Raw genomic sequence first — 25,848 nt, 5'->3', positions numbered from 1 at the left:
GGCTACCGACACGGCCCCTACTCACAGTCCAGGTGCTTCTTCTTGGGGCCCATCACCTCGTGGGTCGTCGCCTTGCAGACGGCTTTCGCGACGGCCGAGCCGGTGACGCTGTGCTGCGCCGCCGCGATGCGGTCGGTGAGCGACTGCCCCGACATGGCGGGGCTCCCGCTGCCTCCCCCGGGGAAGGACGACGGCGAGGAAGACGGCCGAGGACGATGAGGAGGAGGAGGAGGATGAGAAGGAGGAGGAGGAGTAAAGCAGCCGGCCCGGGCTGCGCCGCGCCTTCCCCTTTCACATTTCCACTCCCCGACAAAATGGCGGCGGCGGAGCCGTCAGGTGACCGAGAGGCCGCCCCGCTCCGCCCCGGGAGGCGGCCGGAGCCCTGCCACAGCCTCGCGGCCCTCCCCGCCGGCCCCCCGGGGTTGTGCGGGGATTGAGGAGCCGGCTCGGTTTCCCCGTACCACGTATGCACGCACCGCAGCCGTAGCCGTAGCCGTAGCCCGAGGTGTCCCCTGCGGCAGTGACTGCCCAGGGGCTGCGCGCGGAGCGAGGCGACCCTCCTGTGCCCGGCTGAGGAGAAGCACCGTCGAAGCGGTGGAAGAAATGATTTAATAGCACTTTTTCACCACAGGTTTTTGTGGGCCAGGTAGTCTCAGTTTGCCTTGGGCGGTGACATTGGTTCCTGCGGGATCGTGGGGGTGTAAAAGTACCGTACAGTATCACCTCATGCTGTCGGAATAAGTGCTCCTCAAAAAACTTGTCCCTAGCTGGATTTATCTGCACAAGCAGATCCATAACAGGATGAAACACGGCCCATCTCGTAGAGCCGATGGCACATCCAGTGTCTGACACCGAGTCCCCATCCTTCGGCCATGCACCCACCCCAGGGCCACTGAGGAGCCTGACAGGAGGTGACCCTGGGGCCTGCTCCCATGTGGCGGGCATTGACCCAATATTGAGGACATTGTTTACTTAAAGTACAGCAAAGAACTGGGCAGGACAAGAACTGGGTGAGGGGTGCAGCCAAAACTGGGGTGAGGAGTGGTAGTTCACTGTGTGGGAGCTCATTTGTTTGCTATTTTCCTGAAAGCGAGCAAGAGCGTGCTTAGCTTTTGCCAAGCGTGGCAGTGGTTTCTGTCATGCGGCCACCAGCCTGTTACAGCTGGACTGTTACCAGCAAAATACTTCGAACAATCATCAATCAAATGTTAATGACACCTCGCCAGCAGACTTAAACAAACAGCCTAACACTGGTAGGCTCAGTCGCTCACAAGTGATTCCCTTGATCCTGCTGTCCTGGCTGTCTTCATACCAACTCATTAGTTGGCTACAAATACGGCAGAGATTTACACAGCATGAGAGAAATGAGCAAGGTCTTCTCCTGAGGAGAGCTGCTCTACACCAGGAAATCAATAGTCCTGTTTGGGATCTGGCTCGCTCAAATGGGTCAGCTCAGCTTGATTTTCAAAATATTCTTTAAGAAGCCATCATCTCTTCTCATCCACATAAATGGCATCTCTTCCTGGAGTAAGAAGAGAGAGCAAAAAGCATTTCTGGAGAAAACATCTGACTTGGGATTTGCTCCTTTGCCTGTTTGGTGACCACACACGCTTTGCCTTCTGTGAAAGTATGTTTGAGTTTCCAGACCAAGATGAGGAATTTCCCTTTTGAACATGTAGCAGAGTGAGGAGAGGTGTTTTCTGCAATAGAGTTCAAGAGTATCAATAAAGTGATAGCACATTACTTCAAACTGGACATCACAGGGAAACTGAGGTAAAAATAATTCTGATTTATGATTCCAGCCTGAAAAGGACATCCATCCCCACCACGAAAAGCAAATGCTTACTTCTTATATTCTGTGCTGCTCCACACAGCCCTCCAAATGGCTGTTGTGACGTGATTGTTATTCTAGCATTATGGTTTCCAAAGACAGTATTTCCCTGAATGACAATGAGGAAGTTTTGCTGCTGCTGCGAATCATTAATTATTTTTCCGTCATGCCTTGAGGCCCCGGTGAGGACTCATTCAGTACTCAACTGCACAGGAAAACTTCGGAAGAGACCACTGCCTCAGGTGCTGCATTCTCGGTGAGTGTCTTCAGACCTGATTTTATCTGAAAAACGTGTAGCCATTTGTCCTTCAAAACATGCATACAATAAAGATCCTGTTGAAAGGCATGATGCCACCGTAGAAATATTAGCGGTCCTATGATCCAGGGTGGATAAAGTTGTGAATGAAGCATTTCTATAACCCTAAGGGCATTAATGCATTAAAACGTGGTCACTGCTAATGAAGATCATGAACATTTCCTGTGGAGAAAAAGCTTATAAACTTTTTATTCCTACTGGCAGCAGTCAGTTTCTAGTTGCCTTATTTTTGCCTTAAGACTCATAGTTTCTGGAAAAATAATTTTGAAGCTTCAAAGCCTGAGGAAACATCAAAACAGTAAGAAAAGAGATGGAAAGATTAAATACTCATTATAAATGTCTCAGTCTCTTAGGGCTTGTCTAAACAGGGAAGCTATTTCGAAATAAGTGAGGGTGTGAGCTGAAGCACAACAACTATTCAGCACTACCTTCATCCCCAACAGGGAATTTCCTATATTGTTCTATTTCAAAAAGCCAAAATTTCACAAAAGTGTCAGAGTTCAGTGTGTCCCATTGGCTAAGCAGCTATATCTGTCTGCACTGGGTTTACTGGTCAGGCCCAAATATGAGTTCAAATTTCTGTCTTTATTCAGGCCGTTAAGCTCGCTCCAAATTCAGTCCACCTTGCGCACAACTTGGGTGACTGAAGATCATGCCCTTCAGCATGAACTTCTGCCCAGGCTATCACAACAAACAATCTGTGAAACCTAGAAGCAAACCGATAGGAAACACTGGCATGTTTTTTTTTTTTTATTGTATTGAGGCCACCTCAGCGGATTGCTTTATAAACATGCCTTCTGCCAGTTTAATTCATTAATTAAACTGAGTGCCTGCATGATTCCTATTCCAGATGACAGATTACGGGGAGATAGGTTACTCAAAAGAATTATTCCAAATCATAAAACATATTACAGGTGCATCTGCCATGGTCATAGGATCATAGGAAAATCTGGTTTGGGAAGGACCGCTGGGGATCATGTATTTCAGCCTGACCTAAAAGCAGGTCTGGTCTCAATGGTGGATCAGGTTGCTCAGGTCCCATTCAGAACAGCACTGGAGATCTCCAGGGAAGGAGACTCACCAGCTACTGGGGGCAACCTCTGTTATTCATATCCATTGTCAATATGGTGTTACTCACATTTTCCAGAAGGAGCAAAACTTAGGTAGGCAAGATGGCTAATAGCCATCAGAGACACCTGATATCTTATGGATCTGTTGGTGAATTTCAGCAACCTTCAACAAAAGGATAAAAGTCATCTATGTTGTTGTTCTCGTAAGATTCTTGGAAATAGTGTGGTCAAGAAGACCAAGGTGTCTGTCCAGAAGGAAAATCAGAGGTATTAGCACACAGTCAGTGTACTTGGGAAAGAATCGTTATAAATATCTGTAAAGCAGGTAAAACATTTCTCAGAAGCTGCTTCTTCTTCGATACTGAAATTATTCTGCTATGCAACACAATTTATATGTATAAGGAAATGAGGTACTTGCTGCTTATACATTTATAAGGAAACCAGAACCATTTGCTTTTTTTCCAAGTGCATCTATTCCTAGATATGTGTTAAAATACTTAATATTATACAGAAGTGCTTGATAAAGAAGAAATAATAGAAATAATTTGTGGGGACTTGGTTCAAGTTCACCCCTGCATTTCTCTGGGATGTTGCACCCTGCCATCAAACACCTCTTACGTCCTGCAGTTCGAAGGGCCTACAGGCAAAAAGGGGATTTATGTTAGTATGAAGGGGAAGAAATCAGTGACGAGCTAATCCAGGCTGTCAACCATGCACCTTGAGATACACATCTACATTTCTGATGCAACACAGAACTTTATTTTGTTAGTAACAGGTGCGTCTGGGTGAAATTCTACACCCTTCACATCAGATAAGGAAGAAGTCTCAGTTACCACCCCCTAGGGTGGATGACAAGGCGCATTCATCATCCTAAATTGCAGGCATATTTACAGAGGGCTGTGCCATGGCACTATGAATGATGCACAATTAGCTATGCAAATTGTTGCATAGAAATTTAATTGGGAGGTACGTAAATAAGAAGCAATACCTTACCCACCTCTCCTCAGCTCGCCTGTGCTGAATGCATCATTAGTCCCGAGGAGACAAGGAAGTATCAATGTTTTTAGGGCAGATATTATTCCTCTTAGCAGCTCTGCAGAGTGTGTTTCTGCAGGAGCCCTTCGAGCTGGCCTGCTTGTTTCTGCACCTGTGCTTCTGGCAGGCTGCAGCCAGAAGGACAGCGCGCTTTACGTGAAATAGCTGGCAGCTCTTGTTTTTACACCAAATTGGTACCTCTATAATGCTCCTTTCCTCTCTCTCTCGCCTTACCCCCTTTAATGTGAAAGCAGTACATGATATAATTCAGTTCAGGTTGCTCTGTTAGCAAATCTTCTTTCTTAGCCACGCTTCTTGCACCTTTAGACTCTCAGATTCGTATTTGTGAGGATGAAAAACTGGAAATGATATAATTCATTCATTTTGCTGCCCTGTGCTTACTGCAGCCCAAGTGACGAGGGCTTCTGCAGAAAGGAGACAGGAAACATAGTCCAGATCTGACAGCAAATAAACAGTTTGGGGGAGGTGGTGGTGGTGGAGAGAATGGGACATTTCTGGACTTCTGCCATGACCGAATGACACAGATGGCTTTCTGGGAAAATGAATATTTCAGTAATGAGTACTGAACGTGCTTCAGGCTGGCTGCACCTACAGCCTGGAGAATGCAAACAGATTAGCAGTAGTTTTGACAATAAATACCATCTGCTCAGCAGCATGGAATCCAAGCTATGACAGAACCCACCTTACCGGTGCCTGCTGTTTTGCTACATACAGGTGAGATAAAAATGCCTACCACATATTTTTTGTAAATAGTGTGATTCTGATCTCAAAGGTGTGACACGCTACATTTAATGAGAGTTGTTCAATCCCAATTTAAGTCTGAGAGAACTGAAGACTTGCAGTTAGCTTCTTTCCTGGAGGGCAGCAAGGCATCCTAGCAGAAGTGTAAGCTGTAAGTAAAGCTGCTTCTCACACAGATTCAGACACTTAAGTCTGACACTTAAGTGTCTGAAAAATGAGTTGCTGTCACTCCTGCCCACAAGGGAAGGAAATGCAACTCTGTGAGCCTCAGAAGTAGCAGGGCCTGGTTTCCTCGTTGCTGCCATGGGGGCTCCATGCTGGTTTCCTGCCTGAGCACTCCGATAGCCGATAAGGGGAGAATTCCTGCCACAGCCAGTCTCTCTGTAGAGGCACTAGTAGGCCTTGCTGCTTGGCTGCCTGTTTTCCACAAACTTTGCAAAAGCAGAGTGTCTGTGGGACCTTTATTGCTGCTAGGTTTAGTTACTATTGGCTGCTGGATTCAAAGGTCTCCAGGAGAGAAATGAGACATGAGCATTGTGTGAAAAAGTCTAAAGCCAAAATGAGAACCTTAACCTGCTAGTAGATTAATTCTTCCCTTAGCAGAGACATGAAAGAAAAAAAATATCACGCTTTTGTCCAACTTGGATTTGTGGGTGCGATATTCTGCCAGTCTTCTTTTAAAGGTCTTCATTTCCCTCCATCTGTATTGTAAAATGTGGATAAGACGTTTAGCTACATAACTGGGACTCTTTATGGCTAAATTCATCCAAATCTTGCATGACTGCAAAATACCAAGAGATCAGATCAAGAGTCTGTCATTGGAAGTTTTCATTGCCTGGCTGAAACTCAGACTCATTTTTATGTCTGAGTTGTTTTTTTTAGTGAAGGATCAGAGAGAATTCCAGGGAGAGACAGGCCTGAATAAGCAGCTCTTACAGAGAATAATTTAAAAGAAAAATGTAGTGTAAGAGTAATGAAACAAGGAGAAAGGTGAAGATGCAAAGGAAGATCAGTGCCAAAGAGTGCAATTCCCAGCTCACTTTCTGTGTGGAAGGACACAAGTGGTGCACAAAGAGGAATCATAAAAGAGATGGATGAAAGAGAAGAGAAAAGTTTGCTGGGCAAGTAAATCATAAAAGCTCCTTTTTAAATGGAGCTTGCTTACTTTTATGTAAACCTGGAACAGATCCACTTACCTCTGTTTCACTGACATCAATGAAGTTACTGAAACATACAGACTGGCAAACAAATGTGGCCTGAAAATGGCAAGAGAGAGATTGGTTGGAGGAAATTTGCTCTTAGGAAAAAAAGAATGGGGCTGGGAGCGCCGTGAGGAAAGCTCGATGAAGTGTGCTTCTTGGAAATGCAACAGAAAGCAGTTTCAACACCTCGGATATGTGTGTTTCTCTAAAGTCCGAAAGAAAGCTGCTTCCAAAATCAGGTGCACGGTCGGAAAGCTAAAGCTTATCTTCATTGAAAAGCTTGCCATCAAGAGACACCACCTGAGTGGCTGTGAGCAATCCCAGGGGGAGTTTGGAGCTCTTCTAAGGGGATACCTCTGCTACTCCAGCCAGCTGCAGCACCCAGAGCGGCCCTGACACCTGCGGGGAAATCCAAGCTGCTGTTGAAGTTTCAGCTTTTAAATCGCTGACTTTGTCTACAGAAAGGAGAAAAGCAAGAACGGAAAGGAAAGAACAATCTGGAGTTATGACCCTTTCTTTGACCTCTTGACATTGCAATTCAGTGTTTTTTAAAGGATAAAATGAATGCCACAACACAAAGTAAACACTGTAATAGAATTACTTTAACTGTTCCAGTTTGGTCTGTTACATTATGAATTTAATAATGGCTCGTCGGTTCAGAAAAGCAGGAGGAATCTCACGGAAATTCAGGATCTGAAGTTTAGGCTGAAAGATGAGTCCTCGTGTAACAGTAGGGGTCCAGAGCACAGGTTCGACTTTGGGGCTCCCCCAGGATGAGCTGTTGGCTGGCCAGAAGCCTGTATGTGTGTGTGTACACGTGAGCAGTTCTGATCATGACAGGTGCTGCCCACATTACCTGACACCTAATAAAGTGTAATTAATTGGTATCTGAGCAAGTGGCTTTCTAGCCCTCCTCCAGGCACTGCAGAAGTCTCGGGCTGACAGCTGACCAAGGAACGGCTTCACCCATTCTCTTCCCATCACCTTGGCACTTGTTTCAGGGTGCTTCTCTGCAAGAGGCTTTTTGGGGAGCTTAGCCAACAGCGTCACGTAAGCGCAGGTGCTGCAGCCATACGTCTGGGGCTGATTTGGCCATAATTAGTGAACTTTTGGGAACCTTTCCAAGCAGGAGAGTGGGAGCCTTGCAATCCCCTCAGCCTGCAGCCAGCCCGACACCGTGGTTTGGAAAAGTCAGAGCAGAATGACTGAGGTTGTGTCTCAGAGCACGAGACAAAGGGGCAGAAATGCCATTTAAAGCCATCTGTAGATTTTTGGTGGGTTCTTGATTTGGTGTTTGCTTTCTGACCTTGCTTGGAGGAGCCTTGGTCAGGACAAGCACAGCCATTCTTCTGCTCTAACACCAATCATTTTAACTTAATAACCGCGGAGAACAAGGACAGCTAAACTCATCAGCTAATAAAATTACACAAATTGTTGTACTGGACCAAAGAGGATTGGAGATGTTCCCATCCCCACCGAGGAAGAGGAGAGGACCTGCTTTACAAAAGAAGGATTTCGGGCTGGGGCACTGATTGGATTGTGGGGCTGCCACCATGACAACAAAGGAAGGAACCAGCAGTGTAGCTTTCAGACACATATAAACCTGACAATAACAAACAATCTTGCATTAAAATCAGCTTAAAGCAGTCCTGGAAATTACAGTCCAGCGGGCATTATTTGTGTACCAAATAAATGAATGGGAGTGAAAAATAACGGCTAAATACGAGGCATTTAGCTAAGCTTGAATTCAGAGGGACAAAGATGCAGAAGTGTATAAAGGAAAATCTTCCGTCTTGTAATGTATAAAATTCCTTCAGTGTGCAGGAGCACAGAAGATAAGGGCAAACCAGCACAGATCTTTTATCTTGACTGTCAAAAAAATAAAAAGGTCACGGATAAACAAGCTCAGGCACTTGTGCATGCCCTCGAGGCAGCTCCCTGTGTTACTAGGTGCTCACAAACCTTTGAAAAGCTGATCCTGAAAGCAAGAAGTGGAAGTAGAAGTAAATAGGAGTGAGTTACAAGTGTTTGATACCGAGATGCTTATTTTAATTCCCTGTCCTTGCAAGTGAAACAAGAACTAATTCAATGCCATTGGAATGCAGTGGATTCAAAACCGTCCAGGAGATGGATTTTTTTTATATAACATAAAATTAACCCTGCTGGGAGCACCTGGGGAGGACAGGGGGTGCTCGTGGTGGGGAGGGGGCCCGAGCCGGCTCTTCCTTCTGTCTGTTTTATGGGAAAATGCTGGATCCAGCAAGCAGCACCATGGCCGCAGGACAATTAAATAAACTAGTAAATAACTTGCTAGGGGTTTGTCTCGGGACTGACAGACCGAACTTGTGAACATCCTAACCCCAGGAACAGCCTAATGGGAGCTCACACCGTATGAAGCACCAGGGGATCCACGTGAGAGAGAAACATTGACTGAGGAGTGGTGTATTCATGTCCTGTAAGGCATGGCCTCCCACAAAGGCTTTTCGCAGGGTTTAATTCATTCCGTGGCCTGCCTCTCAGTTGCAGATTGATGCTTCTTCCATCACACCTTCTTTTTTTCTGCCATTTGGGCACAGGTGTGCTGGGGGTGCTGAGCGAGCACCGTGGCACTGCAGGCCACTTTGACCTGGCCGCTAAAATCCCTGTGACTGCTTTTCATGCACGTTTCCAAACTCTGAAACCCATACGTGTTAACAGGCCCGGCCCATACATGTCTCACTCTCAGCAAGTATGTTTTTATGTTGCCTGTCATTGTGATAAGTTAAAATTAAGGCTTTCATTAGCTGTTTATGGTGTTATTACTTTACCTCTTTGATATGGCCAGTTAGGGATGGGATTTCACATTGCAGTTGCTTTGGCTCCTGTTTTCTCCTGCAGTACTAGAGTTGTCCGGGTTGGTGGCACGTGCAGACAACAGCAGAGACGTTTGTGTGCTGAAAGCTGCTCTCTGTTTTCTCCAGCTCCCTTGTACCTGTCAAACACCACCTCTCACCCTACGCCTTGCCGTCCCTTCACCCTTGAACTTCACACCGCACTCACAACCCTGTTTTTCCACCATGGAGCAGTTCCTCTTCTGCCTATAACAATAATCAGTGGAAATGAGAACTGAATCCTGGCAACCCCCAGTAACACTCCGCTTCCGACAACATCTCGGGCAGCTTGTCCTGCTCCTCTCCAGCCCGCACGTGAACCCCGTGGCCTGCCTGCTCTTCACCGGTTTGGCGGCTTATTTCCATCTGGGATTTTACAGGTGTCCTCACCCCTGAAAACAAGGAACATCACAGCTCACGAAGGAAAAACTCTTGCTTTCTCCTCCGGGGCGGCGGCTGGGAGGGAAGCAGGGCTGCGGCAGGGCAGAAGCACCCGCTGCAGCGCCACGGGTCGGGCTGCCCCACACGGCCGCGCCGCCCACCGCTGTGCCAGGGCAGGTCAAGGGACCAGCTGCAGCCCCGGATTAGCTGTGCTGGGTGCTGTGCCCTGCTCTGGGTGTTTTGCAAACAGCCCAAAGACCGCAAAAGCCCATATGCCACAGGGTGAAAACAATATCATTAACGTGGACGTTTGTCTGCCTGCCTAGAAGTGAGAGTGGGAGAGTGGTAAAGATAACAAGAACAGGGACTACGAAGCCTCCTGCATCCCAAACTGGTGGTGTTCCCTGGATGGGAGCCTGCACAGCTGCTGCAGCTCCAGCGGGAGAAGAGGAAAAGTCCTGGGAATTAATCCCCTACAGAAATGCACAGCAGGGAGGACAGCTCGGCAGGCAGAACGGGGACACCAGTGGCTTGGAGCAGGTGGCCACGGCACATCACAGAGCACGTCGATGCTGTATGGACCACACATGCAAGTGCAGCACCACGGCACAGCGAGATGCTGCTGTCTCCTGGGACAGGGGAGCCCGGGCACTGCAGGAGAGGAGTTTGGACCGAGGCTGACCCGTGCTCCCAGCTCACCGGGTGCACACACCTTTGTCCTGCTGGAGGTGTGAAGGAATGGCAGCAGCTGAACTGCTTGTTGTACAGCTGCAGGGTCTGTGCCACTGCTCCCATCCTGGCACAGCAGCTGCTACGTTGGCACCCGCTGCTGGCAAACCCAAACAGACAACTGCAGTTAATCCTGTAGGCAACACTGATGAAAAATGCTGTTTTGCAAAAAGAAATCCAAAGGAATTGCTTTTACTTGAGGTCTAAGGATTTGCCCGGTGCATTTTGGGCCGGGCTGCAGGCACTGCTGCTGGTCACACGTCCCTCTGCTGCTTGTGAGCACGAGCAGACCGAGGAATCCTGCCAAACGCCATCTTCCACCAGCACCCTCCCTGACTATATACCATCTCTGGCAACAGCACCATGTTCACTTAGCTTAAAACCAGCATCCAGTTCTTAGCAGAGCCATAAGATCTGTTTGGAGACTTCCATGAAAGTTACTCCAAATGATAGTTAAAAATCTAAGACTTCCCCCAAAGGTTTTGGGGGCTGAAAAGGAGGCTCAGCCGCAGGCAGGCCCTGCTGCCAGCTTCCCGTGCGTCCCTTGGCACTTCCCGAGGCTGTGTGTTCACAGTCCCACCAGGGCTCGCTTTTGCCCGGCACGGCCTCGCTCCAGGACCGGGAGCTTCTCTGGCTGCCTTCCTCCCCGCCTGCCCCGACCTTAGCCCTTTGTACTGGGACAGCTTGCATGAGGGGAAGCGGGCAGCGCCCCAGGAAGCGGCTGGGCCGGTGTTTGACAAACAGGTTGCTCAACGCCGGGCTGACGTTCTGACCACATCGCTGCCGCCCCACTCACTGAGGTCTCTGTGCCAGCGCCTTCTGCCCAGATACTCCACTCGGCAGAGGTGTGAGCGGCAGAGTTACCGGGGAAATCAAGTTTTTAATACTTTTCTGGCTGTTCATGGGGGATATTGCTTTTCTGATAGCAAATCTGTATTGCAGCGGCTTGGGGGCCTACAGGCATGGGTTGGGGTCTGCTGTCCTGCATGCCAAAGAGCCCCTGAAGGTGAGCTCTGAAGGCTGGGTCTGCACAAGCCAGGGAGCTCAAGGTAACGCAAAATGGAGCTTAAAACAAACAAACAACAAAACCCCACCACATTTTAATCACTGCTACAGAATAATGCAATACAGGTCCTTTTCTCCATAAGGAAATTAGGAAAGATCTAGACTTTGTCCTAGCCTGTAAAACTGAATTTGGGGTTGTTCACCTACATAGCCTTTTCTGTGCAGCATCTCATCTACAGGAATCAAACTCCATGTCCACAGCTGCTCTTCTCTTTGCTCCAAACCCTCGCCCATCTCTGCTGCTCATCTCCCCGTCCATCTTTCCTTTGTTTCCCTGTCCTTTTTGCTTTGTGCGCCAGTCAGCGGCTTGCTCTCGAGCCGTCCCTGCAGGGTCACGCAGCTCTTCGCCTGGGAACACAGAAACCTCCCTCGCCTTCCCCTCCGCATGCACGCGCTCCTTCTGCTGAGCATGCAGATGGGGAAGGATTTCCTTAGGTGGCATTTCCTGATGATTTCTGACTAACTGCAGAGGAAGTCAAGCCAAAGAAATGATGAATCTTCCATTTTTTTATTTTTAAAATAACTTAAAAACCCTGACGTCTCTTATTTTTGTGCTGCAAACAGCCTGCCCGCTATCCTGCTCATGGCCTCATCCTCACAGATAAAACATGCACCAAAGCCAAGTACACCTTCTGCTGGAAAGCCCCTGTGCTTTTTTGGGAGCTTTATTTGCCAGCTTCAGTGGAATTGCCCAGCAGTTATTTAAAAGTAGCTTGCAGGCTGAAAGAGTGCTCCCTATGGAGCAAATGCTTCTTTAAGAAATTAAATCAGAGGCTCGGGAGCCTGGAATAGGTGGTTTTATGCAGGGTAGCAGCTCAGACCTCCTCTCTAGGGGGCTTCCTTTCTTGGTCTGGCTTGCGCTGTTGAGAAGGTCACACATCAAGCTCTGAAACCCTCAGTAGGAGCCCACCAGCAGAGCCGGGCCTCCCGAGGGAAGCCCGGCATTACAAGAGGGTGGAAGGGGCCAAGCCCCTGCCCCGCTGCTCCTTGCCAGGCGCTGGAGGTGCTGCTGCTGACACCCAAGGCTGTCAGCGTGTAACCAGTACAGCCAAGTCCCTGGCTGCCCAAAACAACTAGGAGAGGAGCTCTGGATGGTGTCTGGGGGAAATGCAGATCTTAAGACCCATCAAAACACAGCAGGCAGCCCACATTAACTGGGGGCAGAAGGACAGGGCTATGGCCCAACACACCCAGAGGATTTTTGCTGCTGGCACTGGGCCTGGGCAAGTCCCTGCCCCTCCAAGCACACCTGAAAAATCCCTAAAGTACTTTGTACTTTAGTGACGAGAAGCCCGAGAGCTTCCTGAGCCTTCCATAACCTCGTTCCAGTCCCATTACCTGCTGACCCCCGAGTGTGATTTGGAGCTCAGCAGGCACGTTCCCAAGGCTGGGCTGCCCCTGTCCAAGCTGCTTGGGGTGCCCCTGAGCTAGGAGGTGCCCAAGGAGGAGCGGGTGTCCCACCAGGACCATGAAGCCCCCCCATCCCAGAAGGTAACTGTGCCCAAAGCCATAAATAAACGGCATCCCAAACTACCTCGCTTGTCTTGTTAGCAGCTCTGCTCCCACGGACTGCCTCGCTTCATTTGTGAAATCCCAAGATGCATGTGTTGGGAGGATCCCACCTCACCTGCTCAGTGGGGAAATTGCACTGACAGCATCCAAGCTCCTCAGCACAGGACAATTAAAGGATCAGATGAAATAGCGACCAGTCTTTGTATCCAAACCCAGAGCATTTCCTGAGCAAACTAGCGTTTGGAGGCTCCTTCTTTGGGCAGCAAAAGCACAGCCCCTTCCCCCTGGGCTGCAGCAGGAGCCACTCACCCACATCCCAGGAGGATGCAGCCACAGCTTCATCATTGCTTGTTCCTCAAGGCACCTGCAGATGATCTCCTGACACACCGGTGTGTGACATCGGTTTGCAGATTTGTTTGAATTCACATTCAAATAGTTTATATGAACAAGTCACAGCCTAATAATGGCTGAAAAATGGAGAAAGCATGAAATGAAAGATGTGGGAGGTTTCCCTTTGCTTATCAAAATAAATAAAGATCACAGCTATGTTTTATATTAATTTATTAGAAAAAAAAGATACACAGTTTAATGTGCAAATATATACAACCAACATTACAATGAAACGTCAGGGAGAGCCCCTTCGCTCTATCAATGACTTACTCCTTCGTAACAGATGACTGTTTAATGCTTCCCCACAGATTTACAAATACAAAAAAAAAAGTATAATGCTTCATTTGCACAACACAAAAAGTTTATTCTTATTTGAACAAAAAATATTCTGGCTTCGAAATGGCAAAGTCTGCTATTTTGGTGGCTTTTTTTTTTTTTTTTCAAACCTGAGCAATTCTCGCGGAACAGGGGAACAAAGGAAAGGCATTGCCCTGTGCTTCATTCTCATCACAGCATCTGATGGTCTTTGAATTCCTCAACCACTGAATCACTGAAAGTCAACGCAACTCCAAAATGTACATCTATGATGTAATCAGCGGCACGGAAGAGAGCGGGCACTACCCTTGGCAAAAGCGAGCGGGTGGAAACCACCTGGCTCGAGTTAAATGGCTGTTGGCATTTCTCAGGTAAAGTGTTCCTATCTGACGGTAAGGTATTTAATGCTGTCTCCTGTAATAAAGGAGTTATAAATGGAAAATACGGTTTAGTCCAAAAAGCAAGAGTCCTGGATCCTGCTATGCTCTGCGTGACCACTGAAGGACTGCAGAATGCGGCTGTGTTAAACTCAAACTGAGCGAAGACCTCGGGACCGAGCGCAACTCCCAGCAAGCACTTAAATCCTGCTCTCCTCGGGAAAGAAGTTCAGAGCAGTTTAATCTCTTTCTATTCCGTAGGATTTATTTCCAGCAGGTGTTCTTGCACCCACTGGCCACAGACTATTTGGCAGCAGAGTTCCGTACCGGCCCCGACCTCCTCCCGCCTGTGCCGTGCCGGGCTAGCACCCCACGGTGCCAGCGATGCAGGAACCAGCTGGACCCCACAACCTCCTCGCGGGGCTCGCACAGCAACCACTGCGCCAGCACCGTCCACCTGTCCTCCACCTCATCACGCAGTCCAGCTGCACCTGCAAACCCCGCACGGCGACGCTGCTAATTAAACAAAACCCACTCCGCTTGTTTAATGCTTCTCCACTTTGACCAAGAACCCCCAGCGGTGCTGGAGAAGGCACTACAGGTCCCGAGCAGGGCAAAGCCAGCTCCCCAGGAGACAGGAGCTTCAGAAGGGGCTGCTGGCCATGCCACGCTCACAAAGGCGCAGAGCCTCCCTCTGCATCAACTCCCCTGATTTTTTTACGAAATACATACAGATGACGAAACAATAGCCCTGCAGCAAACAGGGAAGGCTGCCAGAGGCGTGCCTGGCATCCTGCCTGAACTACATTTTCAGACACGGCACTGTCAAAAGCTCATTCAGTTTTCAGGTGCTTTCACAGTTTTTCTTTCCTCTTTGGCCAGCGAGCAGAATTTACTGAGCACTGCAACATCTCTGCTCCTGCCAGCAGGCTGCAGGGATACTGACAGCAGCATGCGGGTGCGTCACTGGTGGACCATGGCGAGGTGGTGGCTCCATTTCAGACTGAAATCCCTAATGATGGGGGTGACCTCTGCAGTCAGCCTTTGCCATCCTCACACCACCCTCCTTTTCTATACCCTCTTTGGAGTATTGCACAATTTGACTATGTGGAGGGGACAAAAAGCATTTGGGGAGGACTGCTCTGCTTTTAAACTTCTGCATTTTAATTGCTCCTGTTTTGTGCATTGTACTTGCACAGGAATACATGTCACAGACCCTGGAGCAGGACCTTAAATGAGAAATCTGAACAAAACCCCATACATAGCTTTTAGTTTAGAAGTGAAAGTTAGAAACCAGTAAGCTGTGTTTGATGGAGATAAGATAGCTCCAGGGGCAGGAAGGAGACATGCGGAAGTTTGAGGGGGAGACTGAGCTAAGGACAGCCACCTCCAAGCTGAATATTTATATATTTTTAGGAAAATAAAACCGAAAGAGCTTGCTCTTTCCTAAACTTCTGAATGACCCAGTAGCCACATTTGTCCAAGTTTAAATAGTTTTACAACAAACTAGAATAACAAGTGTGACAGTTGTTCTCGATAGCTTGGTATTTTTCCACTTCAGGTTTTCTGACAGCATGAAAAGAAACACTCCGGTAAAACACTGATTTGCACGCTGCCGCAGCCTGAATTGGAGGCTGGCATGCCCTCCCTCTGCAGTTGGGGCTCTGCAGCAGCTTAGCATCATTGTGCTTGCCCTTTGCGGATGCTTTCTGTGCTTTGCAAGGCTCCTGAGCATGATGGTCCCCTGATGCAATACACATCTCATCCAGACATGTAACTCCATACTGCAGCATACGCTGAAAGCTTTCAGTGACATTTGTTATTTGTATGCCTTGCAGCGGCAGTTCTTCTGAGCAGAGGCAGACGTGTTTCTAACTGCAGCCCTCTCTGGCACAGCTCTGCAGAGGTGCGGATCCCCACAGCCCCACCCTGAGCCCACTTCCCCTCTCCCACGGCTACGCCCGCAGCACTCGCCTACATCAGTTTTAGGACCAAAAAAAAAGGGGTTCAATAACTAAACTTCACACCAGATTTACACTGAAAAGCTTGGACTATTTTCAAAGCTTTTCCGAGCATCAGCTTTCATTGCAGCGTAAACCCCCTGTTTCAAGCAGCTTGTTTTCTAACCCAGGACAATTTCTGGGATGGGGCCAAGTGCCCAGTTTGCCCGAGAGTCAGCCAAGCTGCTGGCGAAACTCGTTCTTACAGGGTGCTCACCACGGAGCTCCCAGCTCTGCATCTGCTCTAAAGAAATGGCGAGGCCTGCGAGCACTTCAGCTCTCTTGAGGTAGGAGGAAAACGGCATTTCTGCTCTCGAGGCTGCCCCTGCCAGCAGGACATGCAACTTGGCCCTGTCTCCCACCCTGCGAGAGCTCAGGGGCTGGAGGCAGAAGGGAGAAGAGCAAGGAGGGACCTTCAGTGCCAGCGACGTCTGCAGTGACGTTCCTACAGCCTCTGCTTGGTCTGTAAGCATTTCGGGGAGGTCAGATGATCGTGGTACAACAGGCACACGAGGGAGGCCAGTGATTTGGCCCTGTCAAAGAGGATTTCTTCCATAAGGGCCCTGGCTGGGTGTCCTCACCGGCTGGATCACACCTCGACGGCCAGTGGGACTTACCTGCAGGAGCAGAGCCTGCCAGGTCCGATCCAGTGTGGGCCACGCTGCCAGTGCTCGAGTGGCTGTGCGCCACCTTAAAACACAGATCGCAGCCAAGCTTTTCAAAGTTAAATATGTCATAAACTATACACATATGTGATCCTGAGATAGCGCCCCTAACAAGTCCCAAGGTAGATAAGCTTCCTGAACGCAGAGGTCCTTACGCCGCGTGAGCGCATTGTTGTTTGCTTTTGGCAGGCTCGCTAGCCTCTCGCAGACCACGCTGCGCTTCCTAATTCTCCTTTTTTTTTGGGGTGGGTCTGATGAAACAATCAGTTTGATGACTGCTACCAGCAATTCCAATTGCATTTCTTCTGCAGCTCGGATGAAAGCATTCTTGATCCTTTGCCAGGTCTCCCAAGACTTGCAGAAACAGGCTCACAGCTTCCCTTTCTATTTTTTGGCCAGCCAAGAGCTGTGTGTCAGCAGCCTCCTGCTAGAGGAGCAGCTGTGCTGTGCTGAAGACACTCCTCGAGATAGGAAGAAAACATCAGTAGTAATCAGACAGAGAGGCGACAAGCACGAGCCACAACGGAGGGCAGAAGCTTCACACGATGACCGTCAGTCGGAGGGTCAGCGACCGCGCGTCCCGGTCCCGTCGGTCCATACTCCTGTTTTGAGCTTCTGACAGCAGCAGCTCGGAGTCAGGCTTTTTAATCCCAGGGTAAAAAAGCTATTTCCCCAAGTTCTCTTTGCTTGAGCGCTATATAAAAAGTTCTTTTTATTGTTTCAGTATTTTAGCCCTTAGTTGATTAGTCACCGCTACCTGCCAGGTGCCTGCTGCCAGAAGCAGCCCGAGCACCCGCAGTGTATGTAGGAACATCAAAAAATAGCTTTAGCAACTAGGAATTATGCAACAGAGGGGGAAGGCAGGACTACCTAGATTAATGTGACGTGTAGTGGATTTGTTAAGGTTAGGTGTACGACTCGTCCCAGAATCATGACAGAAAATGGTACCATGTAGCTTACCAGTAAGGGCAGTAAAAAGGGTAATGCATTCCTTCAATCACCAGTGAACCACTCACTCATTCAACATACTATTTCCAGCCAAAATCAAAGGTTTCTGGTAAAAATGCCGCTCCTCGGGAGATCGTAAGCATCTTACAGCTCCGCCTTTGAGCTCTGTGATAGCTGCTTCATTAACGTCGTGGTTCCAGTGCAAAAAAAAAAAAATCTCCTCCAGATCCCAACCTTCTTCCTTTAAACTTTTGATTGCCTCTCATCTGTCCATTCCTGCTTAGTGTTCTGTAAAGCCTGCGTCTTCTGTTCATCCACCTGCACGTAGTCCACTCTCTGCTCCTCAGAAAGAAACGGTTTCTGTGAGAGACAAAAAACAGCGTATTTATTTAGGCTGTGAAAAGGGATGCGAGCGAAACCTGGCTTGATTTTCTGTTACCCCTTATTCCCTGCTTGCCTCGCTTCACCTCGAAGCTCACAGTGACATCAGCTGACAGAAGCGCCGCTTTACAGCCTGCCAGAGCTGCAATCACCCACCTGGCACCCCAGCACTCAGCCCAGCTTGCTTTGCTGAGCAAGGAAACCGCTGCCCTGGCTCTTCCCCTGCAGATCATCACTGCTTTGTCATGCAGGCCATCCTGCTGGGGATAACCTGCCTGTGTTTAACCAGAGGAACGGTTTGCTTTTAAGGAAGCTTTGGTGTCCCAAGTCTTTTGCCTTCAGGAGTATTAACTGATGGATAAAAAGCTATACAGGACACCAAACTTCCCCAACAGACAACAGTCTTGGCTTTGCTGCGGTACCTGCTCACCGCCTGGGCAGGCTGGAAGCTCTTTGGAACAGGGTTTGCAGTTTCTCAGCATTGCTAAAGAAATTAAAATGCTTTTGGAGACGCAAGAACAAAAGTGCACATTTTGCCGTGTTACGAGAGATGGTACAGTTTTACCTGATGAATTTATCGTGGGCTGTAAACTTGTTACTGCAGAGAGACTGGGGGGAAAACCAGTAGGAAAGGGAGACTATGAAAACGGAAGAGCATGCTGAGATCCTGCAAGCACCAACAAGCTCACCTACATGCCCCTCTACTGCATGTCCCAGTGGAGCCTCCTGCCCTCTGCTGAGCTCAAATTAACGGCAGCCCTACAAGGCAAGCTAAGGACACCTTGCCATCACCCTAATTCTGCTTTTATGGGGTTAATCTTGCCACTGGAAACAGGACTGGTACCTAACAGAGCATGGTTCTGGGTCTTTTCCTCCCAGCAGACACAAAGAGAGGAGGTTTGTTTTTTTTCACAGGGGACTCATACCTTCTGTACAGGGGATGGGGAAGCAGAATTAAAATCCAATGCTAAGTAATCAAGGTTAGATTTCCTTGTCCATGGAAAAGCACCACTGTATGGAGATGTTGCCTGTCTGTGTTCCTGTCAGGAAAGAAGAGAAACTTTTAATGCTCTTAGAACACGATCCCAGGAGGAAGCAGGACAGCACCGGGAGCAGGAGGCTCTCCCGGCAGCGCGCGAGTGAGGCCGGCCAGCACCCACAGGACAGCCTTTGGTGATGACCCGCGGGGTAACGCTGACTAGCTGGAGGGTACCACAAGGAAATGGAGAGTGCCTTTTTCTCCTGGTCATTATGGCAAAACCAGCAAACCGTGCTGAGTCTCATTCTGATTTAGCCAATATCCTCAGGCAGGAGCCCAGCTTCTCGCCCCGAACCCTGGAAGGCTCAGGTTCACAGGGGTGCCAGCTGAGCCATCGTGGTGGTATCTGTCCACATCTAGTGCCAGGGAAATCAAAGTGACCACAAGCATGTGGAAGGTTTTCATTGACCGGAAAATCAAACGGGGAGTAGTTACAACTGGAACTGCCCTACCAAGCAGATTTTGGTCTGGGAACGGTGTGGGTTGAAATTTGGGACGATTGTTTAAGGAGGCTGTGGTCAGTTTCGCAATGCATTTGTATGGCCACTGCTGCGGGGCTTCGGCTCTGGAGCCAGATTGGCAGACGTGAATCTCAAATCTCTTGATCTGAGCCAATTTCCACCTAAAACTCAAAGGAAACCCAGGTTCTGGTCTTTTGCAAGATATGGCTAGAGAGTGAATGAAGAAAAGGAAGCCACAAAGCCAGATGTTCTTCTCTCGTGGGATGGGAAGTGGGGTTAGTGCCACCAGCCAAAGCAGAAGCAATAGGAGACTGCAATGGGTGTTCTGTTTCTGCACAATATTTGGTGTGTTTCTTTAGGAAGTGCGCTAACGGCTTTCTGTCATTTCCTAGGAGATTTCTGCAGGGCACACTTCTGAAAGGTGAAAAGATTTCAGTTGCCTTCGCCTTAATGAGTTCTCATGTAAATATGGCTGATCCCTGTGCTCTCTTGGAACTGCTCAGCAACATTCGTGGGCGAACAGCTGAGTTCTGCGGAGCAGAAGAAGGGCTCCCCTTATCTCTCTGTAAATTGGTCCCACTGTCTTGGGTTTAAAACCATTTCATCATTTTTTGTTCAAACAGAAGGCAAAGGACAAACCTCCTCGACATTTTTTCTTAGAAAACAAACTTCTGCATTCTCCATCAATGTGACAGAGCAGAATAAAGCAAAGGATGGCTGTGTGAAAATGAAGATTACCATATGAATGTAACTTTCTTCCTCTTCTCCGGAAACTGAATTGGCAAATATTCTTGCTGAATTAATACCGTCTCTTTCTGGTGAGATAAAGCTCATTCGATTGCTATGAAGAAAAACACAGGAGAGGTTAAGGAAGCATCTTACAGATGCTCTGAAATGAAGCCAAAGCCTGACACAGTCCATATGGGGAATAAACTCACACTAACGCTGCAGCCTTTATGGAGAGGATGTCCAAAAACATTCCTTAGTTCCAGAAAGTGTTACATTCCTCCAAGTGTCTTTTTATTTTTGGGGAGGATTTATGAAAGTTTGCCATCTCTGGTATGACAGAAAGCATAAAATGTTGGAGCCGTTCTCCAGCAAGGGCACAGACAGCACTCATTAGGGTAACAAGTGCCGCTGGGGCAGCTAGCTGCAGGGGCACTCCCTTTTTGGAGGCTGACACGAATTAAACAGCTACTGGAGGGGCACACAGAGGAGCTGGCTGGCTCCAAAACCTGTGTAAACACAGGCTGTCTGTGCCGTGAAGATGGCTGCAGCTCGGCCCTTGTTCGAGGAAATCTTTTCCACCCTCAGAGCTGTCAGAGATGTACCATGAGTGAACGATTGCAGGCTGGCACAGGGGGGTTAGTTATTAGGAAACTGGGTGGCTACTTGGTGCAGCATGAACGGCGTAAGTCCTTCTGCTTTATTAGTTCCGGGCAGCCTGCTTTTTTAGTTTTGTTAATGCGAAACATGCAAACTCCCCCCAAGCTCGTTATCCTTCAGGACTCAGCACTAATTAACCGCGGCGCTCTGGCAGAGCTGCTGGGGAGGCAGGCTGCTGGGTTGCCCCCACAGGCAGCCCGTGGGGTTAACTGGTTCGCAAAGGATGGGCTGGGAGAGGGCTCTGCAGCCACTGAGCTTTCCCCCAAGCATCTCACTGTGTCCTCCCCTCCTCTCGAGCTCCCTCAAGTTGAATCTCTGTGCAGCTGGAGCCCGACAGCACCACCCGTTCGCACTGCCTGTGTGAACAAAAGTGTTTGTTTTTCCCCACAGCTCGCTTCCAGGGACACAAGGTCACACCAGCGGATCAAACCTCAGTTTCCACGTGGCAGCGCAGAAGCCTGCACCCAGGCTACAAGTCAGGCAGATCTTGATCTTAACTAGTTCTCTTCTATCTCAGTTTTCAGAAACAAAAATGATGCTATCACTCCAGAAAAAAAACAGATAATTGAGGCATGTGAAGCTTTCAGCCACCACAGCAGCCACACCAGAGCAGACTAGCTCTGGCCTTTCCCAAAGGAACCTTCACAAGAGACCGAGTTTCCTGCAAACCCTAATTTGCAAGATACCCAAAACACATCCCTCCTGACAGCACTGGGTGATGCTCAACTCACTGGAGCTGCCAGTCTCGAAAGGGAGCCTTGCTTTTTAGAGACAGCAAAAGCCTGGGGGATGCTGGAAGGAGCCCTGGGGAATTTTGGTATGTGGACTTCGCCAGGAAGCTACATCTCGTGGCATGTGATAAGTTACTTTTAACTCCATCCCACAGTGTTAATGCTTGAAAGATTGCAACGGTGGATTTCATGGCGACTTACTAAGGCACGGTCCACATCCTGGTCACGGCAGCGTGCTCACGGATTGTGGAGAGATTCCTCAAGTCCAGAGGAGGTGGCCGTGCTGCAGGGAGACACAAAAGGAACGACATTTGCAAAAGCAGGGCTCAAGAAAAGCATGAATGGATTAGAAAAATGCAAGAAATAGAGTATTTCACAGACTGTAACTGATATAACCGAGATAGAAGTCAGTAACAGATGACCTCTTCAGTCAGTGCTGGAAAGCAAAGTCCCTCATTTACTCAAAACCAACAGGATAAATACATCGGGCACTAGGAGAGCAAACGCCCTGCAAGATCCACGTCTGACCCTTGCCTCAGAGCAGCCCAGCACGTGCTGCCTGCAATGGACAGTTCAGCCTTCAGGTCACGGCTTTGGGCTCTCTCCTAAACCCAAAGGTCCTACACATGGAGATCTCTCCTCGCACCTCCGTATGTTTTCCTTTCAGTTCTCAAAACCCTCTAAGCAAGGACCTGAGCTTGCTTTGCTTGCTGGCAGTGCTCTGCATTTCTCCCCCAGCTTCACGTAGCATTTCCTCAACCCATTTCTGAGTGCCCCTGTGGCTCCGTAGCCCAAACAGCTTTACCATAGGCTAGGCTTTGGCAATTTTTTTTCTGCACAGCCATATTTTGTCACCAGTATATCATCAACCTGAATTTTGGAAGTGCTATGAGAAGCTGGAATGGAAAGTAACAGTTATCTGCAGGAAATTCCTGATGAAACCAAGACAGCTGCACCCACCAAGCAGAGGTTTAACCAACAGCCCACACATGAAGTGGAGGATTCGAGTGTTTGGATGCCCCATTCCTGGGAGGCCAGGGAGCTGGTGAGGCAGCAGCACGCAGGCGTTAGCCTCCTGCCTTGCTACAGAGTGGGTCCCCGCTCCTGCCCCATGCTGACGTGGCTGCTGCAGAAGCGGGCACAGATGCTTTTCCTCTGCTTGCAAGCAGCCCCATGGATGCACCCTGCTACGCCACAGTACTCAAGGCTCCTACACAGGGATTCAGCCCCTTCTATAGATGGAAAAAGCCTTGAAACGTGCCAAGGCCACCCGCATCCCAGGTGCTCTTTAGCTCTGGCCTTACATTTCCTGCGAGGCTTGAGGTCTCGGTTCACCGGAGGTGGCTCCAGGTCGGAGGGCAGCTCGGGTAAGGGGCTGGTGAGTTTTTCAGTGCTGACGACGGGGAAGGTGAAGGTGGCCGAGCTGGGGCTCATGGGGATGTAGCCATCAGGCGAGCAGTCGGAGCCGGGCGCCGAGGGAGAGGTGCTGGGGCGCATGGGCACGTAGCTGTCCTCCGCGCCATCCGCGGCCGTCGAGTAGAGCGGGGAGAACCGGCAGGGCTTCGGCGGCAAGGGAGGAAAGGAGAAAGAAACGGTGGTAAACAAACAGCTCGCCCCGAGCAGCTTGGGAGGTCCTGCTGAGACCTTGCCACGACACGCAAGGACAGGAGACACACTCGGTTTGGGTGCTTATGCCAGCTTGGGAGGAGCTCAGCAACTTGCTGCTGGACTCTAGGACCAAACTTAGGGGTGACTTAAGTAGGTTTGCTTCTCCCAGCAGCAATTCTGACCTACAGAATGAAGGAAATCCTTTCATACAAAAAACTTCTGAAAGGAAAACAACTGGATTTTTGCACATGTAGAAGCCAAGAGAGCAGAGATACAGACATAGAAGTTACCTCTGATAGCTGAAAATAAACACTAAAGGTTGATCACCAACCCTGCAAGCTTCCAGGGGAGAGGAACACAAGCTGCACACCACCAGGGCTTGCATACAAGCAGCAAAGGAGCTCCCACACAGAAAGCAGCGCTCGATGCCAGACAGCAGGCTGGCTGTGTGATGCCTGGTGGTGCCACACGTAACCCACATCTGTCCAAGCTGGGCCAGGAGCTTTGGGCTGACAGAGTGCTGAATCACAGGGGCTTTGATCACAGCCTTTCCTACATACTGAAGAGGAGATATCCCTCGGGATCAGGAAGCAATAGGCTTCTTTAAACCTCTTTTTTCCCCAAGAGGGAAGTGGCTTTCTCAGGTGCTTGTGGTCAAGAGCTTCATTCTTGAGGTTACTGGAGTCCTTCACAGCAGACCTGGCTTTGTCTGCTTTAAAATCAGGGGCTCCATGTTGTGGCCTCCCTCTTCCCATGGCCACAAAGAAGCAACACAGAAGTTGTCTGAAGCCAAGGGCTGCTTCTTCCTACTTTTAAATATTTTTTTTTTGCTGAGTCCAGCAGATGACTGACTACCAGAATGTGAAATGACTCACTTTCTGAAGCCTGCATGCATCAGTCTTTAAGTTTATGCAAGCAGAGTACTTACCAAATTCAAGCTAAGCCTCTTGTCCCGACTTCTTAAAGAACTGCCTTCCATGTCTGCTGCACAGAAAAAAGCAATTAAAAACATGCAAGGTAGTCCAACCTGACGGCAATAATGCTGGAGTAAAACACATGGCTCTAAACTAACTAGAGAGTTACACAGATTCCCAAACTCCTGGTATTTACCCTAAATGAGGAAATCCAATGACACACAAGACCAGAACCAACTTGGTAGCGTTTCAAGAGCAATTTTGGCTATTTTAAGTATGATGAAGCCAAGGAACATACTCGTGTAACCCTGCTGTAACTGAGGCTTCCCATAGTCACAAGCAGGTGGGGGGAAAGACTGGTGTGGTGCAGAGAGCAAGCAACCAAGCAGACTAACATCTGAACCCAATATCTGCTCTAGTCCCTCTGTTTCCCATCTCTCAGATAAGGAATTATACCAAAGGGACGTAGGGAAGGTTATTTTGCTGTTTGGAAAGCATTTGGGTGCCTAGGATGTGGGGTGCCTGGGAAACGCATGTTGTTCTAGCAAGGGTGCACGAGCAAGCCTAATGGAGGGGAGAAATTCTTCTCTTTGCCACCCAGAAATGCTGACATGATGCACGTGGCTCGAGCTGCTGGGGGACAAACCGTCAGAGGGAAGGTCCCCTTGTGCAGGCTGGCCTCCTCTTGGTGTAGGTCAACTTGTTTTTTGAAGGAAAAGGCAACAAAAATTGAAAAATGGCATTCAATATCTAGATCAGCAGTGGTAGCTGCTGGAAGGTTTTTTGTCTGATTTTACAGTAAATAATGGAAGGCTGTTACAGTTTGTTTTCAAGTAGGGCAGAAAAAAGGAACTGGGGAAATTGGAGGAAACAGAACTGCTGTCACTCCTACCACATGGGCATGTATACAAGCACACACACAGACGTGTCCGGTTACATACATTTCCACCTGTGCTTACAACTACCATCCTTTTCTGGAAAATGACTTTCTGATCAGGAAAGTGCTTTTCTGTGCTCTCAGCCCCCAGGTAGGAGCACGGCGAGCCCTGCACCCTGCTGTGGCTGGGGAGATGTCCGTGCTGCACTGCAGCTCAGGGCTCGGCGCAGAAGTGCCAAGGAGAAGGAAGCAGCGCTGCTGGTGAGGGTGCACATGCATTGGGGTGGGCAGGCGCTGTCCTGGGATGGATATAGTTCCTTATTCTGGCACAAAAGCAGTCAGGCACACTGGTAGGTGCCAGGGTACAGGTGCTTTACCAGCCCATACTACCTTTGCAGCAGGTTGATTCACAGCTGTTCAGCTTTTACACATTGCTAAGGGCAAAAAAAATGAACTAAACTCAAGTGGGCTCACTCCAGGAGCCCACGAGCAGCAGCTGCTTTCTCCCTGTTTCTTTTTCAGACCGTCCTTTGTGAAGCATATTTTAATTCAGAGTTTAACCTTTCAAATAGTTTCAGCTGCACTTGGGGGAAGAAAAAAAAAAACAGCAGCACTTATTAATTCATTGCTGCCCCCTGTCAGGCAGAGATAACCTTGCAGCACAGCAGCAGAACATGACATTTGGACACTTAATCCTCTTAAGAACCTTTTGGTGTAAATTGGGATGGAGAAACATTAACCATCTCACGTGTGCCAGCAGTGCTGGAGCAGCATATACGTGGAACCAAAAGCAGTGTTTTTCAGGGAGCAAACAGGCGTAACTGATAATGAAGAAGAGCATTTCCACCGATGGGTGTTTCTGCAGAAACCTTCCAAGAATTGTTTGTACACTGATAAACAGCCTGGGCAGAGCTCTCCTTGCTCTGGTGCCTGAGCTCTAAGGGCGAGATCTAACGGCCCCAGACACTGAGAGCTCATTCAGA

At 48.9% G+C, this 25,848-nt stretch overlaps 2 protein-coding genes and 1 long non-coding RNA gene across 20 annotated transcripts in view; 1 reads left to right on the top strand and 2 right to left on the bottom strand.

Moving 5' to 3' along the window:
• The window catches only part of LOC310880891 (phosphatidylinositol-binding clathrin assembly protein-like), a 30,322-nt gene extending 29,857 nt beyond the window's left edge, over positions 1-465 (bottom strand). For 8 of the 16 annotated variants that reach the window (XM_083797383.1, XM_083797384.1, XM_083797386.1 and 5 more), the window contains exon 1: positions 26-465. In XM_083797383.1, coding sequence (XP_083653509.1) covers positions 26-155 — 130 coding nt within the window. In that variant the 5' untranslated portion in view covers positions 156-465. The remainder of the gene's footprint in view (positions 1-25) is intronic. The other 8 variants (XM_083797372.1, XM_083797381.1, XM_083797382.1 and 5 more) reach the window with 1 other exon arrangement.
• On the top strand, positions 419-17,779 carry LOC310880917. Its single transcript, XR_014571989.1, has 2 exons — positions 419-2,087; positions 9,177-17,779. It is a non-coding gene; the product is annotated as an uncharacterized lncRNA (long non-coding RNA).
• GAB3 (GRB2 associated binding protein 3) overlaps positions 13,318-25,848 on the bottom strand; it is a 57,061-nt gene continuing 44,530 nt past the window's right edge. For 2 of the 3 annotated variants that reach the window (XM_083797393.1, XM_083797395.1), the window contains 6 exons: positions 24,003-24,058; positions 22,771-23,026; positions 21,668-21,749; positions 20,088-20,190; positions 18,776-18,889; positions 13,318-17,828 (listed from right to left, as the gene is read on the bottom strand). In XM_083797393.1, coding sequence (XP_083653519.1) covers positions 17,712-17,828; positions 18,776-18,889; positions 20,088-20,190; positions 21,668-21,749; positions 22,771-23,026; positions 24,003-24,058 — 728 coding nt within the window. In that variant the 3' untranslated portion in view covers positions 13,318-17,711. The remainder of the gene's footprint in view (positions 17,829-18,775; positions 18,890-20,087; positions 20,191-21,667; positions 21,750-22,770; positions 23,027-24,002; positions 24,059-25,848) is intronic. The other variant, XM_083797394.1, reaches the window with a different exon arrangement.

The sequence above is a fragment of the Anser anser genome (assembly GCF_964211835.1).
Source record: "Anser anser genome assembly, chromosome: 13".
In the NCBI taxonomy this organism is placed as follows: Eukaryota; Metazoa; Chordata; class Aves; order Anseriformes; family Anatidae; genus Anser; species Anser anser.
The sequence above is the reverse complement of the archived record's forward strand: the minus strand, read 5'-3'. Positions and strand labels throughout refer to the sequence as shown.